At 40.3% G+C, this 17,741-nt stretch overlaps 1 protein-coding gene across 1 annotated transcript; it reads left to right on the forward strand.

Moving 5' to 3' along the window:
* The first annotated feature begins 2,654 nt into the window (after positions 1-2,654).
* LOC112572947 lies at positions 2,655-8,044 on the forward strand. Its single transcript, XM_025252952.1, has 2 exons — positions 2,655-3,477; positions 5,602-8,044. Exons 1-2 carry the CDS (start codon positions 3,448-3,450, stop codon positions 6,148-6,150), a joined length of 579 nt encoding a protein of 192 aa, XP_025108737.1. The 5' UTR covers positions 2,655-3,447; the 3' UTR covers positions 6,151-8,044.
* The last annotated feature ends 9,697 nt before the right edge of the window (positions 8,045-17,741 follow it).

Consider the following 17,741-nt stretch of genomic DNA (forward strand, 5'->3'; position numbering starts at 1 on the left):
GACAGTATCGATCACGTGACACCCACTTGTAACCTGCAACACAACTGTTGCAATACAAACGTCATCACACTCATTTCCCTCGACGAAATCGATCCTGTCGCCATTAAGGTCAAATGGGCTCTCTGCTGCTGATCCTTTCTAGTTGTTTGATGATGATGACGACGACCACGATGATGACGACGATGATGATGATGTGGCAAACTAGTAATGTTGATCTGGTCAGAGAATTTAGAGCATCAAGCATAATAATTGCAATCATCGTCCAAGACGGTTTTAAACACGATTTACTAGTATTAATTTTATCTCTCCTAAAATAAAAACAAACCTAACCCTGCAAACAAAACACGATGGCACAGAAACCTTTGCTTGACAGGATGCTAAGATATATTTTTATTGGCGTTTGAAAGGCGACAGACCTCATTCGTGAGGTCGTTGAATTGTTCCAGGCCTCGTCAAAAATTGAAAGGACTGCAACTGCTTCAGCCAAGCCATCCATTGTTCCTTCTTGAGCTGCGAACATTTCGAAATAGTGGATCAATTTTTAGATCGCATTACCTTGAAGCAAACATAATTATCTGTGCGCATTCTTATCCTTGTGTGTAGTTTTTGTTCTGTTTATTTTTTTTGTTCTTGTAGTTCAACTGGCTGTGGTCAACATCTGGCTGAACAATCGATGTTTGTTGTGACTGAGAGGCTTTGAGTGGATCAAGCAGCGACAGATGTGGTAAAGGCCTGTTAAACCCCCATTGTACTAACAGATTATTGGAAGGGGACTGACTGTCGAGTCGGGACCTGGCATCTTGACCAAAGTTTTGATGTCCCAAAGGTTCGCTCCCAAACCATCGGTTCCTGTAACCTTCAAACTTGGTCAAACGTGCATTGACATGAAAGACAAAGTATAAAAGCATCAAACCTCCGATTTTCTGTGAACTTCGCACACAGCTGCGCCCGAGCTGATTAAGCGCTCGTCGATATTTGTCCGTTTAAAACGACATTAAGCGACATTCACTACCAGAACAAGAGCTTACAATCAATGTAACAGTACTTAGTCTTCACTGACCATCTACACAGACTATGGTAACTTTAAAATATTGCTTTACATAAGACATTAACATCGGCTATAAAAAGAACATATTCTCATTTTATCCAATTCACTTACTCTGGCACTTACAGTCTCTCTCTCTCCCTCCCTCTCTCTCTCTCTCTTTTGCAGGTATTAAAAATCTATACACATTTATATTACCACTCAAAATGGGAAAACAGTATAATATCTGTTCAAACATATTCATTCATTTAAGTAGGAACTGTGGAAGGAAGGCAGGCAGCAAGACCATTTGCATTCATACGCGTGTCGTATCCACGAGCTGATTGTATATCTGTATTGCAGACTGGATAATTATTGCAATAATGTGCGATTCTAGCTGTAGGAGCTGTAAGCCTATCACTTCTGTCTATGCATCTGATGACAAATTACTCTGGGAGTAGGTGCGAGTCGCAGGCTAAACTGCAGTCAGTTTGTGATCAGAAGCTTGTCATACATTGTGTCTGTCTTTCAATAAAATCCTTATTAGACATATTTGTGGTGTATGTTAGTTAATTACTAGAGACATTTGTAATATATGTCATTTCAAATGTGGTATTTTAAAAAAAGCCCTCATTTTGATATCAATATCGATTGATTTGTCTTGTAGCTGAGCTAATAATTAAAGTAACCTTGGTGGGTAACCTTGGTAACGAGGGTTGAAAGTGGGGCGCATGCTGTTTCGCTCGTCAGGGCGCCTAGCACCCTCGTTCGCCGTTGACAACAGGTGTTATTTTTCGTGTCAAGTGTTTCCTCGCGCACGGTGAAAGTCGATGCTTGCATGTAGTATAAAACATGATCCCACGGTGTCAAAGGGCCTCACAGGTAAGAAAAAAGGTAAAAGTGTTCCCCTAACTGCTTCAGGTCGTTGGGGAGTGAGGAGTTAGGTGAGGGAGGTGCCCACCTCCACTCCCTCGCTGTCTTATCTTCTTCAGTCCTCTATGGAGTCAGGTACCCATTTCTCGCCAGCTGTGTCGACTGGGGGGACGTTTGCTGCGCTAATCGGGAATTGAACCAGCGCTCTAACCACCTTTACGCTTCCCAGAGGGAAGTGGTTCAACACACATGCAATTCAGCCTTCACTCCTCGGTTTACCTTGATGTTGACTAGACTCCGAACCACTTGTGCGCTTGAGAAGGAAAGAAAGGCGACGAGTGGTAGGAGATAAGCCCCTCACTCATAAAAAGATATCCCCGAGAGGTTGCGCTTCAGACATTGAGGGAGACTTCAATGCAATACAGCGATGAATCTCTTAGTGAACATTATTGTTCACATTACTGTTGCAACACTCAATGGTGATAAGTCATTACTACAAGATTGCAGCACGCGCTTAACCCTTTATACACAAATCTGTATGAGCCGGAAGTATTATTTAATGTTTAATTTTTTAGCACAAGAACTTGTATTATATAATGCAGATAATGCAAGGCGAAGACAACCAGTAGATATCAAGCAACTAAGGAAATATTTATGCATCACAAATGTCACTGGTTCATGCCAACTGTCCGTTTCGAAGTCTCTTTTCTATCGCGAGTCTGTAAAAGGAAATGAAAAAAAATTAGGACTGGAAACCACGACAGAGGAATGCAGGAGGCATGATATTGTCGAGGGGAAACAGGTCCTCGTCACAAACATCCCGCGCTGAAGATCCGGGTCGCAGTTTGCGCCGCACACATACCCAGGCAAAAGTCGTTTCCAGCACGAAGGGTGGCCAGTTACACTCGGGTGCTTTCGCAACGTTTGAGTGAGCAACTGTAACAGTGAATGCCTCAACAGACTGCAGTGCAGAAAGTGTGTTTATGCTTTTGTCGGAGGCGTGGAAGGCCCCGCCAGTGCCGGGGTATCGCGCTCGTACCCGTGAATCGATGAACGTTGCTACCAACCGGGCCACCTCTGCGCTGGAAAAGTTCTCGCTCGAAGCAAGGTCTCCCTGACCTTTAGGGGCAAGGAAGGAAAGTGGGTGGGGAAGCCGGGATACGTTTGTTGCTGTGTAAAACATTATCAGGTACGAAGGATTGAGAAACGAAGCTTCTTTCGCCGACTGAAGCGGCAGAGGAATGTACTGACGGGCGTTGCCCGTTACAACAGTTGGTCTGAGCCTCGTAGTGACCGTGCGCAGCGCCGAGCGGGCGGCAGGTCAAGTCAACTGCAGCCTCGATTTGAATCGCAACAGCTGCTCGTGTCGTTTGGTTTGTAGGATATCTGTCACTGTTTTGCAGACGACCAAGAGGGGTGGTGGTAGCGACTGTGTTTGCTGATCGGGGTGGAATTGTTGTGCCAGTTCTAAAGCGCTGCTTCCAAACACACTGCAGCTGTGTGCAGCAGACGACATGTGAGGCCGCGCGACGGCTGCACTGCGGCGGACTATGGCTAGTAAGCTGTCTGTGTGCGTGATGGTAAGTTTGTAAGTTCCATCAGAGTTCCGGTCCAAGTTGACCAGATCATTTTGATTTCTCTGTTTTAATCATTTGGCACGGATCATAATGTATAGAAACGAACAAAGACTGTTTTTCTTACCTTTTTATTGTCTTTGCTCTCACTACCGCTAATTACATTTGTATATTATGTTTACTAACATGTCTGTTAAGTCCCAATGTATATAAGTATATATTATGTATTCTCTCTCTCCTGTCTTTCCTTCATTCAGAGTCTTTTCATGTAAAACACACACAATGTGGAGATGATGCAGATGCAGCGCGTGTATTAACCAGTAGAATTATCTAAATATATATCTGTCTCGATACAATCGATGCGTATCGTATCGTACAAATACATGAACGTGACTTTGTTTCAAATAATTGAAATAATCAGATAATGTCTCTAAAGTAATGTCTCCTGCCGGAGAATTTCCTTAAGTAATTATCATAGTGACATTTACGAGGGTTAGTCAATTATCAAGCTATATATACATCAGACCTGGGCAAGGGGCTGCCCACGGGCCTGATCCGGCCCGCCTCCTGTCTGACCGGCCCGCCCGCCAGTATATATACTATATATACAGTATTGGGTAAAACTGAGTTAACTATATTAGTCCGGCCCTCTAAAACCATTCCAATTTCTCATGCAGCCCCTTGGGAAAATTAATTGCCCACCCCTGATATATATATATCGTTTATGGTAATTTCATGGCAATATTACAAAGTTATAAATAGAAATTTAATTTGGACTATTTTTCTGCTATTAATGTGCCAACATATAGCTACTGTAAGATAGAAAGAGAGAGAAAAAATGGTGGAGAGAGGAGAGGAGTGAGGGGAAAAGAAAACAACTGAAAGTAATATATTCATCCCCCTAAACACTGAATATCAGCGTGACATGCTTGGTTCACCTAACCCGTGTACTTTACCGTGCACTACCTCTTTGTGTTTACCAAGTGAAAATATTCTGGGAGGTTTACTAACGTGTGATAGAAAATGTGGAGAAGCAAGCGAACTATAAACCTCTTGGGTTTTGGCTGTTACCGTGGTAACAGGCTATAATTATTACTGTACTTTGGAATCCCCTTGTCTTGGAGTTGGCAGTGACGATAATAAGCCAATGTTGCTATCAGTCCATCCCCGCACCTCCGTCATCACCTCCGCATCTTTATTTCTTCAGCAGATTATTAGCACAAAGATGCCTATGTCGAACGAACAACCCATGGCTGTGTTCCAGAAGATTTCTCTGTGCGATCAAAACAGCCCCAGAATATCTGTTAACGACGAGCTGTGAACGCCCATGAATGCGTTAGCGAATGATTCACGAAAATGCATATTCCAAGCTCATTTTTAATGTATCTGGTGACTTTCTGCTCTACAAGATGTCAGTAGTTTCTTGCTAGAGGCAGTCAAGCGTGTCTTTTGTATGCGACACAGCTGTATACACAGTCAGTCGTGCATACATCATTACCGGCAAAACATGAGTAGTCAGGTGCTGCCTTGGTACCTCCAGCCCTCTTCAGACCTCATTGATCACGCGACCCTTACCCTGCCTTGATTACGTCATCAGGGGCGTTAGTATTGAAGCGTGTCCAGGGCGTGCCAGTGTTGTTTTATCCCTCGTTATAAAGCAGTGACAGATGCCGTGGTGTTAGGTAACATAAAGTCATACCATTTTGTGACAACGAAGACGAGATGTTTGCCCTCGATTTTCCCATCTTGCCCTCGGTACAACAACTCACTCTCGCTTTATAACTAAGTCCCCGGTTATCAACAAGCTTGCCAAAGGGTTTTGTAAAATACTTGTCCAGAGAAGGCTCGTAGTTAGAACAAGACATAACTATATTTATGAATCGTAAAACTCGTATCCAAAACAATCTGCCTTCTGTGAATGAAATGTGGCTCATTCCCAAACCAAGTAATTATCAAGTGTCTTTTATCTGTTGTTTGCTACTAAGCTCTAGTAATTGGCCTTTCTTTCTTTCCTAAGATGCTGTCTTCCTTCTTTTGCATTTATCTGTTTCTTATCTATTTATATATTTCATATTTTGCCTCATGCATGTGTGCATTCTCATCGTTTCTCTGTCATGCTTCATCTTTCAGTCCACGTTGTATTTAATGAGAAGACGCTGTCTGGAGCTGGTCATCGCCGGCTCGTGGGTGACGCTGCTGATGTTTCTGGTGTGGACCCTGGCCAACCAGCACAATCCAGCTTTTTCCTTGCAAACCCGGACCATCCAGGACGAGGAACGCAAGCGTCAGGGCCACCCGGTCGTGCGAGCCATGTACCCGTTGCCATTCCGGCCCAACAGGTCCAAGGGCCCCAAACCCAAAGCAGTCGATGCACATTTCAACATCTCGAAGGGGAAGAACAAGATACTCACTTTGGGGAACGCTAAGGTTTTGGTGACCCGTGGGAAAGAGTCGCCGCGCCACGTGGCAACGACTACAGCAAGCCCACGTGGTAGAGGTGGGGAGAGGAAGGCGGTTCAGCACATGCGCACTACTGCTTCTCTCGTGGATCGGGAACGCAAGCCGGCCAAGGGATCCAAAAATTTCAGGAAGGACCCTAAAGTGCCGGACCATCCTAGTAAGAGGGGCGTTCAATCCAACCCTGCCAGACCCCACCGGGAGAGAAAGGTTGCAGTTTGACTTGTCGAGTGCTGTGTCGTGCCGAGGGAGGGTGTCAAGGTGGGGACTCTTGATGTGACTTGGATTCAGTTTCACAGACACACGCACGCACGCGTACACACACAGGTCGACGTATCACTTCATCACTTTAACATTTCAATGTATCTACTCCACACATTCCTGACTCGTAAAGTGTGTCTCGTGCTCTCAAGGACTTGTGGCACTGTGCTTATTTATGCTGCTGCTCTGTACACCAATAAGGTGCCTGTACGGATGTAAACAACCTCTATTCCTGGTGTCATGAAGTGGTCTGCATAGGTTTGGCAAGTGTAACCACTTCACAGACACTTGTGACTAAATTTGCTGACCACGCTTTCCGCTAACGACAAATGAGTGCATGCTGTTTCCAGATGTATCTATGGTGGACCGGCCATCAATTAATTCAGTATGCCCACTTGCACTTTGCCTTCTGGAGATTTTTAAAGTAAAAAATCTGACAGTGCTCTCTCTCTCACTCTCTCTCTCTCTCTCACACACACACACACACGCACACACCTACACATTTTTTGGCTGCACACTGCCTGACTTTAATGTACATGATTAATAACTTATAAAAAAAATAGGAAAGCAACAGTGAAATAATAAAAATGTTTCTATTGAACGCTCTGATCCCTGTGATATGAAAACATCGATCCTTTTTCCCTGACTAAATTTTTTTAATGGTTTTTGAAATGCGTTTTCTTTGTGATGGTTTGTTAGCTAACAGACAACTGTGTTGGTTTACAGATGGGTTAAATGAACCAGGATATATTTGGGATAATGTGGCGGCTTAGCGAACTGAGCTACACATTTTTGGGTTTCCAGTCTAACAGACATTGGTTTGCTGTTATCGGAGTTCTACCGAGTGCACTTGTCGGAGGCAATAATCTAGCTTCCAGACAAATATGTGGGCTTTGACATTGGTTTGTTTAGTGGCAGATTACCCAGCACACAGACAGCTGGGTGTACGTGTGGCAGTTTATCGAATGTGAAGATTGGAGCTTATTAACAGTTTGCCAGGCATAAAAGTTCCTTCTGAAACATAACTCATACTGCTACAATTCTACATCCTCTGAGATGCTGGTTATTTTATGAGCTTCGCGTGATCCACTTGCCCGACATTGTCAGATACCCGACAACATGTCTCCTGTTAAAAAGTACAGTTCAATCAGTGTATTGTTTACTCCGTAGAGGAACAAGAAACTCTCAACTGTAAAAAAAAAACCTAATAGGTATAAGTGAGGTTTTGTGGCAATGTATAGGGCCTGAGGCCTTGGGCTTTATTCTCTCTGGAGGCTGATTGCTCTATGAGAGTAGTATTGTACTCTGGGGCTGTGCGGGGTTAATATATTGGGGTCTAGTTCAGAGCTGTTTGCTGACACAGTAGCACATTGGGAGTTTGTAAATATGTCATTGTTGAGAGAAAGAGCTAAGGGTGTTTTGCCAAAGGGTACTTCCTGCTGTTGTGACTGGTTTCCTGTCTCAGACAAAAACACTTAGTAGACTACGGTTGTGATACGCTGTTTGTTGTTTTGGAGAAAGAAGGGTACAATCTAACACAGTATGACTATATGTATATATTTGTGTGTGTGTGACTTAATTACTGTAGCATTTTGCTGAACTAAATGCGTGGGGATATTTTTAATGGGATGGATAACTGGTTGATAACCATCAAACATTATTGTGACGGTGTGCCACGCAAGTGTAATCCGAGAGCTCGTCGAGTTGTTGCCACATGTTTGTTCCCAGTTTGTCGTGGTAAAAAAAAAAAATGTGAGATCCTTGGGTGTCTCTAATGCTTTTTTCTCAGGAAAGAGACTTGGATAGAGTTACATTATGATGTTTGGCAAACTAATAAAATGATCATGTTTTTTAATTTGTGTGTGTGTGGTTTTTTTTTAAAGAAAAAGAGCTTTCTGGTCAAAACACTCGGAAATAAATTATCCTCTGTACACTGACAGTGCCAAATCAACTGAGCAGGTCTGGGTGCTAAGTCTAACGTGTATTTATTGTGATTTATTGACAGTAATTCTTTTTTATTTTTACATAGAGTGGTAAATCGTAAATCAACCGTTGGGTGTTGAAATAAACTACATAATATGGAGAAAAAAGTGTCACTGAAGTGGCAGCCATCGTTTACATTGTGGGTTTAGACGAGAGCTTTTTTTTTTTTTTTGGAAACAGCTGCCCACGCCTGTTCTCATGGGTGGGTAATTGTGCGTGTGCACGCGCAGAGATGGTGCAGTGCACTTTAGTAGAAACGTCGACAGACGCCTTTTACATCAGTCTACAGTTTTGTTTATGCGTGTTTGTGTGTGTGTGTTTTAAAGAGAGCGAACTATTTTGTGATGGGTCTGAGAGGTCGCGCGTAAATAAGAAAGCGGCAACATGTAATGCTTTAGACACATTGAATCACTTACAGCATATTACTTATTGAAATGACAAACTTGGGTTTTGTGTGGAAAGGGGAGAGAGAGAAAAAGAAGATGAACTCTGCACTTGTAAGTCTGTTGCTTGACGAACTGTACGACGTGCACTTGTGTGACGCCCCGCTGTTGATACTCACGACCTTGTGACTTCATACTTTAATGGCTGTTAAATTCTCGGTTTACGATCAGCTTTGACACAAGACTGCCCTGCGGTACAGACTTCAATACCCTGTAACGCTCAACATCTTTCCGACACATGTGCCTTCGCCCCTGCGGTTATATCTGGGATGTGACATGTCCCAATGCCGATCAATCCTTCCCGCTTCTTGTTTTCGTCATTGTGTTGTTGTTTTTTCTTTTTAAACCAAAACCAGCTGTCGCACACTACTTTGCGAAACGCACAACCTTTCGTTAACTTTTTTATACTTGGGCAGTAAATCTGTCATCTGTACTTGTCTATAAGTAACTTGAATCAGCGAAGCGGCGTATACTGGTCGGGCTTGACCATGTGACCCGGCAGGACGCCTTGTCGAAGACTTTCCTTGAAGGTACCTTGGAAGGGGACTAACCCCGCTGTGGCCAGAGGAAGAACTGGCTTACAAACGTGAATGAGTGAACTGTTCGTCAGGTGCAGGACCTGCTCACCATCGCCCAAAACAGGCGTGAGTGGGGGCCCTTGTCAGCAGCCGCCTCTATCCATGTGCTCGCCCAACGACAGGTACCAGTCAACGGCTATGTAACTGCACCTGCTTTTCACAACAAAAACAAACAAAAGCAAATTCGTGGAAGGGAAAACGACAAAAGCAGATGGGAGAGACAAGACGGAGTATATGACGTCAGCATCAGTTATGGCGTTTATAACTAGTCCCGCAGGTATAGTAAAATGATACAACCAAACAAGTCCTGCAGACAATTGTCTTAAAGGCCTAGCATGAACACAATTAAAAATACATATATACATCTGCCAAAAAAAGGTAAATAAATCGCCATGCGTAGAAAGAGGTCTGACGTCACATTTATCCACATGTACGCTTAACGTTGCAGTCCCAGCTCTGCCATTGGCTGAATCTTTGACGACGTAGTCGTAGCAATGTACAATCGTGACATCTGTGTGTTGACTTTTTTCCCGTTTATATTGATGTCTGGTAAGCCTGCATCTTGAGAAATGGGGAGTGGTATTCTTACTTCGATTTTTTTAGATTAAGCTTAGTTCTGCTCAATCATTGAAACAAAAAATGGCGTAGTAGACCTTTAAGTTGCCCTATAAGTGGGAAAGGGCAAAACGTTTTGTGAGACGTTTCTGCGAACGCACGACTGTCCTTGTGTGGTCCACTGTTGTGAGGCGCAGAACGACTGAGCACGAAAGTATTATATACACGTCCGTGGGCTGAGCAAAAGCTCGTGATACAAGCATGTGATTCGTCTCACGGTGAAACCTGAGCTGCCTGCCCCAGTAATCCCACGATAGCCTCAACCGACGTGTTCTTGTCATGCATTCATACGTGTGTGTGGTGAGTGTGTGTTGAACTGATACAAATGGCAGCATATCATCGTGTGATAAGTGACAGCCTGGATTTCTCGCTAGACCCGACAGCCGGTTTGGGATCACGAGGCGTGTAAATATTTTCAGCGGGGTAGCTACACGACATATTGTGCAGACGAGGACAGTTTATTTATTTTTTTTTTTTATTTTTATTATTTTTTTTTAATCTCTATAAATTTCTAAGAGCATATTCAAAGCTGCTGAAGGTTTTTCCTCAGTGTAAAGATTTATATATGTCTACTCATATGTCTTCAGCAATCCGAAACTAGGTCACACAAGTGCTTTTTTACTCATTTGTAGCCATATATTGACCATTTTAAACTTGACGCCTATGTAAATACTTGTATCACTTGTCAGAACTCGCATTAAACGAAACGACATTAACATATCTCAGTGGATTTATAAAGTATTAGCTTATTTTCCACCTTTAGGATGTTGACTGTCATTTATTAGTTAGCTAGCTTTTGCTCGAATTATTTCAAAATGGTTTCTGCAGTTCATCGTCGTTTGAACACAAACATTTCATATCCCGTGTTTTCTTGAAAAGAAGACCCAGAGATATTCATGTTTTTTCTCCTAAAGAGGCATTAGGGATTTTTTCAGGGAATGTGTTCATTTTTCATGTACAAAAATCTGCATTTATTCTAATACACTCGTGTCATTTTTTTCGGGAACATTGTCATGATTCATAACCTTATTTATTTATATATTATTATTACATTATTATTATAATATTATCATCCTGTGTTTCAACGGACCAACAAAATCCCTCGATCTGGCCGACGATCTTAACTTTGGGATAGGACTTATATCACGAGCATCCTGAAAAATCTTTTTAGGGGTTATTTTTGGGTTAGGTCTTATTTTCGGGGAAACATGGTATTTCTGAAATGGTGCCAAAAGGCGGGAGACCCTGATACAAGACTTCTCAGCGCAGCTTATGAGTTCTTGAACACAAATACACAGGCTGACAAATCAGAGGAGATGTGACAGGGAAAACTGTTAATCTAGTGGTTACATCAATGTCGTCCGAATCAGAAGACACGAACAGTAGCAGGTTCGATACCCGTAGAAGCAGCCTACTTGCCCCATCACGGCAGCAAAGGAGAAGCAATGGGTAAAATCTTCACAAAAAGGTTGGTTAAGGTTAAAAGAGACGGTTAAGTAAGTATACTCTCTCAGGAAATGTGTGTATTCTTTCAACAACAGCAGAACGGTTGACTTCCTGGGCGGGATAAAGTCATGCACAAAGGACTTGAGATAGGATAACATGAAACACACCTTTCTAACAGCATTCAACTCCCGTCGACGTTCAAAACACACTATGCACCTTAAAGTGAGGAAACTCCAGAAAGATAAACACAGTCTGATGCAAAAATAAGATAAACAGACACAACAAACTAACAAAAAAAATCTGTCCCTCAAACGGATGAATCAAAATTATAAACACCTTTGGTTTCAATGATGTTTTTCAGTTGAAATGTCAAATTAATTCAGTAGCACTTATACGCAAGCAATATTTAGACACCCTCTGTCACTTCCTTAATTTTATTTTCACTGCGCTATTGTGAGGACTTAGGTCTAAAAATCCTTCAGCCTACAATTGTCAGTAATATGTCATGGTGTGTACGAGGTCAGGGCTGGGTTGAAAACAACTTTACCCGCGCTGAAATTGCCTCTCATGCACTACCAACAATAAGCTAGATGTTAGACTGCATCCGAGTCGCGGAAACCATACACGTTTATCGGTAAATAACGCAAAGTGTGGCAGTGTGTGTGTGAACCTCTGCACTGTTCATCCTCTTCCCAGAAAATAATAATAATAAAGAATTTGGTATAGGACTCTTCCTCGAGCTAAATATGCTGTTAAGAAGTACAACAAAATAAATAAATAAAAATGAGTGTGGGATCATCTTGTGGAGTCAAAGACAGGTCATGGCCAGCGTTGTGGAGATAATATTCGTTTCGATTATACGGAGGTTAAAAGTTCTTAGGCAGGTGTGCGTGTACCTTGTTCTGCGTTGTAAAATGTCGTTAGCTCCCGATGAAGCAATACGACAAAAAATATTGTGACACACGCGCTGAAGATATTTTATCATCATAATTCGAGATAGTATTGTATGTGAGCGAAAGACTTAGACAGAGGGGTATGGGACAAGAGAGATTATACGGACTGGGAAGAAGAATGCGAGCGACGAGAGCGCTAAGAAAAAGGTAGAGGGTGCAGCAAGATTGGGCAGGGTGCCTCGACAGAATCTCTGGCAACACAATAATTTTAATCTCCCCTTCACTGGAAACTTCGTGCCCCTGGTGTGGTGTTAAACATAATTTGTCAGCCCTTTACGAGAGGTGACATCATGATCATATATTATATTTGGCTACACAGTTACTAGACGCTGACGCTGCCCATGGATACGCATGGCCCCAATGAATTGCAGCAGAAAGCGACCTACCGAGTTCCCTGCCAAGTCTCAAATAAAGAAGAGTGTGTGATGGGATGTGTTGTGCGATCATGCAACCCGGCCGGTTGATCGATACTAACCAAATTTTACAGAAATGCATACTTCCTTTGTAAAGGAAAACTACGAGACTATAGGTTTGGTTTATGTATTTTACTACAAAGCATCTGGTTTCTTTTAATGTTTATTTTATCCCACTGTAATGTGCAATTGACAACAAAAATAAACTACTTTACAGAGAATAAATTGATGAATTTAGTCATTTAGATGGTACTCTATGACAAAGACGCGGGGTTCACCCAGTGTGGATCTCACCGTCACTGGAAACGGTCAGCTTCGTCTTCTTAGTCTGCGAGCCCAGGATCGCTAGCAGTTTGTCAAAGACACCACCATGCATCCCTGCTGCTAGTCTAGCTCGTAGTCAAAGCTTCGTTCTCGTTGACACTCTCGTGTCCCGAGAATTCGCGATATCACTGACTTGGATCCAGTGTTGATCTCCCCGTACTCCAAGGCAAAAGGAAGTTTGATTTTTTTATATTTTTTAGTTTTATTAAAATGAATAACAGATGTCATTTCTGTTAGTTGGAATATGATAGAAAATAAAATCACTGTTATCGGATCTATCTTTTTTTTCTATGCGCGCGCACACACACAGAGCATGATTCTTGACGAAGTCGTTCCCATACTTTTTAAAGAACACGCATCCTTTGCAGTATAATCCGTCCGATTATATGGAATAAGGAAACGAGAGAGAGAGAAAAAGAAAGTCCATATTGTATGCATCTTTGAACACGTCTTCGTTTGTTTGTCCTATAAATATTGACCGAGGTTAGTTTTTTTTTTTTTTTTAAATGCTCGCCATGTAAAACTCTCTACTCAAACAGCAAGTTAAGAACTTTCTAGTTTAGCGTCGCCAGTTTTTTAGTTTTTAAAAAACTATTTTGTAATCACTCGTAACTGACGGCTACTTAAATTGCTGTCCTCCTTTAATTGGTTGTGGCCTCAGTCCGACCCTAACTGCCACCACCTGGGCCTCGGGAAATAATTACCAAACTTTACAATGCGTTCGAATCAAGTCGCCAGGATGGTTTAAACACAAAACATATCAATTGCAAAGAAACCTAAGCTGTTGCTGTAAGTGACAAAGCAAAGACCTTGAGCTGGGCACACAGTTTACATACCTCTGCACACAATGGTTTGCACACTCTTTCATTCACTCCCTGGGTTGACGTTACCTCTGCATGTTAAGTCTCTGATTTACTGCGTTTGCAAAGGCCCGGTAAAATAAATAAAACGATTTTTTTTAAATGGGGGAGTATTTTGCTCCCCAGCTCTCTCTACAAGGATGTAAATATCTTTATAGTAGTATATAAACTGTACATCTACATAGACTTTCCAGTTCCCCTGAAACTGTAATTAGAATGTACTGCCTACAAGGTAAATATCCTGCTCTAGTTTCGACGTGCTTAATCATTTGCCCTTCCTGGTACAGTCTGTGGTAAGTGAAGCTGCTCATGTAATACCATATAGTCCACCTAAATAAGCTTGAAATCTCACCTATTGTTGCTGTACTAAAGTTTGTCTTTCTGGGAATCCAGACTTATAGAGCTGCTTTCAATTAACATTTCTAGATTAACATATTTGGCAGAAATTCATCTTCTCAGTGTAGAAAGTGTCAATTTCTATATTTCTTTGTATCTAAATGCATTTTCTCTAAGCAGGTATATTCTTCATACATTCCTAGCATTCCAGTAAACCATTCCTATCACCTTTCTATCATTATTTGTCAGACCTTACCCTCTGTATGCAAAGGACACAAAATGTTTGCTGTGCAGCAGGTACTTCAGGACCTATAGTCTCTCCAGTCTCCATCTTTTGACATCAATAAATGGCTAAAGGCTTTAGCTATTTCAGGGGACAGAACCTCCAGTGCAGAAAATGTAATGCTAGTGCGACGATTTTTGTTTTCTCCCCTTATCCCTTCCCCGTCACCCAAGACAATCCATGACAGCGTATCATTCATCTAAGTGTTTCATAAAGGTTATTCTCAAACCTATTCTTTATTTAGTTTCAGTGAACAAAAATTCCAGTCAGAAATGACAGTTATATATCTAAACTACAAGGTGTAGAATTCATCATCTTTGATCTGTGAAAAGATGATGCACACTTCGTTTGCCATTTTCGACTATTATAATTAGTTGAACTGATATGGTATTCTTGCAAGAAATAGATATCTCTCTTCCATAATCTAATTTTCTTCAGAAGATTATGTAGAAGATTATGTAGTATTCTGACACTTCATAAAGCCCATGACTGAAAAAAGTAAGCAAGCTTAAATGCAAATGATGTACAACAGTACATCAAGGATAATGACAAGTTTAAGTTGTGGATATGAACTGCTTCCTTTTCTATGGTTTGTGAACTTATTATGTGTTTTTTTTCAAAGATACATTACACACTTATCATGAGCAGAAAAATGTGATTTGTACCTATATACCCAGTTCTGACTGGAGTGATGACGATAAGAGCATTAATTTCAAGTTTGTTTTTGATTTTTTTTTTTATCTTTCGGGGGGGAGGGGGGTTAAGGAGAGTTAAAATGCCATGAACTTGCCCATATGGGTGGGACTTGGTTCTATATAAATGAACTTCTATTATTATTATATTTATCCTTTATGTATTTATGTTATGTCGTTAAAGTAAAAAAAAAAAAAAACTACAAAAAAAGAAGAAAAGTGTTGACAACAAAATTATTTAATCCAAACACAAAATTTTTTTTCAAACCAGGATAGATGGCACTCGGCACAATATTTTCTTTTCTTTACATGCCATGGTTTTTCTTCTATGATCTAATTAATAACATAAGATGTGACTGACAGGACAATTTAACAAACTGTAGACATTGTGATGGGTCTGAATGTTTAAGAAAGCTAATTGAAAACTTGAAAAGACCAAAAATCTACTCAGTTGATTGGATGCTCAGCACAGTTTATATGAAATGGTCAGAGCTTTCTTTTCACTTATGTGCATTGTTTTGCATATGGCACATTACATAAACAGTTTTTTTAATCTGTTGCATTATTTCATAAATAGCTCATTTGAAGATCCATAACTCACAGGGTGGTTGCATGCTCAAAATGTTATGGAATGTAATAGGGCAAAACCAGTTAAAAGTGATCATGACAGCACTTTAATTGGGTTGACAGTCTGCAGACAGTAGTAGATGCATGTTGTCATAACAGTGTGATTGTAATCCCTTAAAGTCAACAGTATCCCCACATGCACCAACAAAAAACACTTAGAAAAAGACAACTTAAGTTTGTTTTAGCATAGCATCTTTTAAATAAATAGTTGTTTTAAAGAGAAGTCAACAGTAACAAATGAGCTATACCAATGAAGCTATATATGTGCATATGTATTTGTGTGTGTGCACACACACATGAATGTGTATGTGCACATATGCATGCATGCAAATCAGAAGATAAATTCATATAATACAGAAATCACATGATGCAAAACTCATTTCTAAAATGATAACTACCTGTGTACACAGTTGAAAACAAATTCTTGTTTTGTCATAGGAATGTGTATTAGATCTAAAGTGCTATTTTAAAACCCTCTTGAAAATGTTTGTTCTTTCACTTCACACTACATGCTGAAGTACATAAATATTTTCTTCTGCTATTCCTAATTTCATGCAGAATTTTTTCACCAGTGGCATTTTATAGACACCTTTCAACATATTTGAAACATTTAAAGACAAGACATACCTTAAAAAAATTAATACAATTATTATAACGATGCTTTCCTAACACTAAGGATAAATTGTGTTATGTACTTACTATGTCCAATGGCTAAATGCAGAGATACATATATCAAGATGTTTTTAAAAAAGTGTTTTCTGCACAATAAAAGTATTTCAATCACATTATAATGTTGATGGATCAGCCAGTTTCAAAAATGAATTTTTTCTAACCATTCATGCTACACTTTGACAAGAATCACCAAGAACATAAACAACAGGTTTATATGGTAATGTTTATGAACAACTAATCTTACTTATATAATAACTTAATCAAGTGTCAAGTGGGTAAAAGAATGAAAAAATTAAAAGAAACAAGCAGCAAATAAAGACATGACCAATCCAGTTCTTGGCCTGACAAGAGTGTGTATGTAAATGTATTTTGAGATCTAAAACTGGTAACAGGAACAGCTTTACAACTGCAACTGCATCAGCTACAGATAATGCAATCACAATCTAGCTTCACCTCCCACCCCATCTTTTAAAGATTTCACTGTAAAATTCCATCAATGTAATCAGTCCATCAAGTTCATTTCTTATATACTTTGCTTCCTTTGCAAAATATACAAACAGTGCTATTAAGTTATTACAATATCCAGATAAGAATGTTGCACAACCGGTATTTAAACATGCAGGAATCATTTCAAAAGAAAAACAAGTCTTAAAGAGAACCAAGTCCAGCGTTGTTTAACACAGCAAGATGCAAGGAATTCTACCAAAAAATTGAATAGCATGTTCTTCTCAAAATTATTCATCATTAAACATATTCCATGTTTAAATGGATTCCTTTAGGCTAAAGTTTAAGATAATAATTATAGATACATATTCCTCAGCCATGGTAAGAAGATATATATGCTGCATAAAGTTATCATCAAAGTTTCTTTAAAAAAAAAAAAAGGTATTAGCAAGCAGCTGACTACAAGAACTTTTAAGATCAATATTCATGATTTCTTTCCCAGGCATATTCTTTAACTTGCACGTTCATTTCCTAAAAACGAATTTTTGCTCTAGAGGATAAAGACAGCAGACAACACATTACTTAATGTGGCAATAGAGAAGCTACACTTAAAAGTAATATATATCTCTCTTATAGTATGAGTAAGCCAAATGCTGTCACATGATAATTACAAAGATAAAACAGTGATATCTTTTTATCAGCAAAGAAATACAAGATAAAGTGCAACTATAATTCTTCCTAACAGGATCCAATGACATGACACTCTTCTCCCTTACACAGCATACATAAAATATTTATCATTTGTTCCATCTTTTGCATTGTAGGTAAATATCAAAAAAACTCTGTAAGTGAAACTTTTTTCCTGGCTCATTCCAACATTTGT

The sequence above is a fragment of the Pomacea canaliculata genome, linkage group LG9 (assembly GCF_003073045.1).
Source record: "Pomacea canaliculata isolate SZHN2017 linkage group LG9, ASM307304v1, whole genome shotgun sequence".
Taxonomy (NCBI): domain Eukaryota; kingdom Metazoa; phylum Mollusca; class Gastropoda; order Architaenioglossa; family Ampullariidae; genus Pomacea; species Pomacea canaliculata.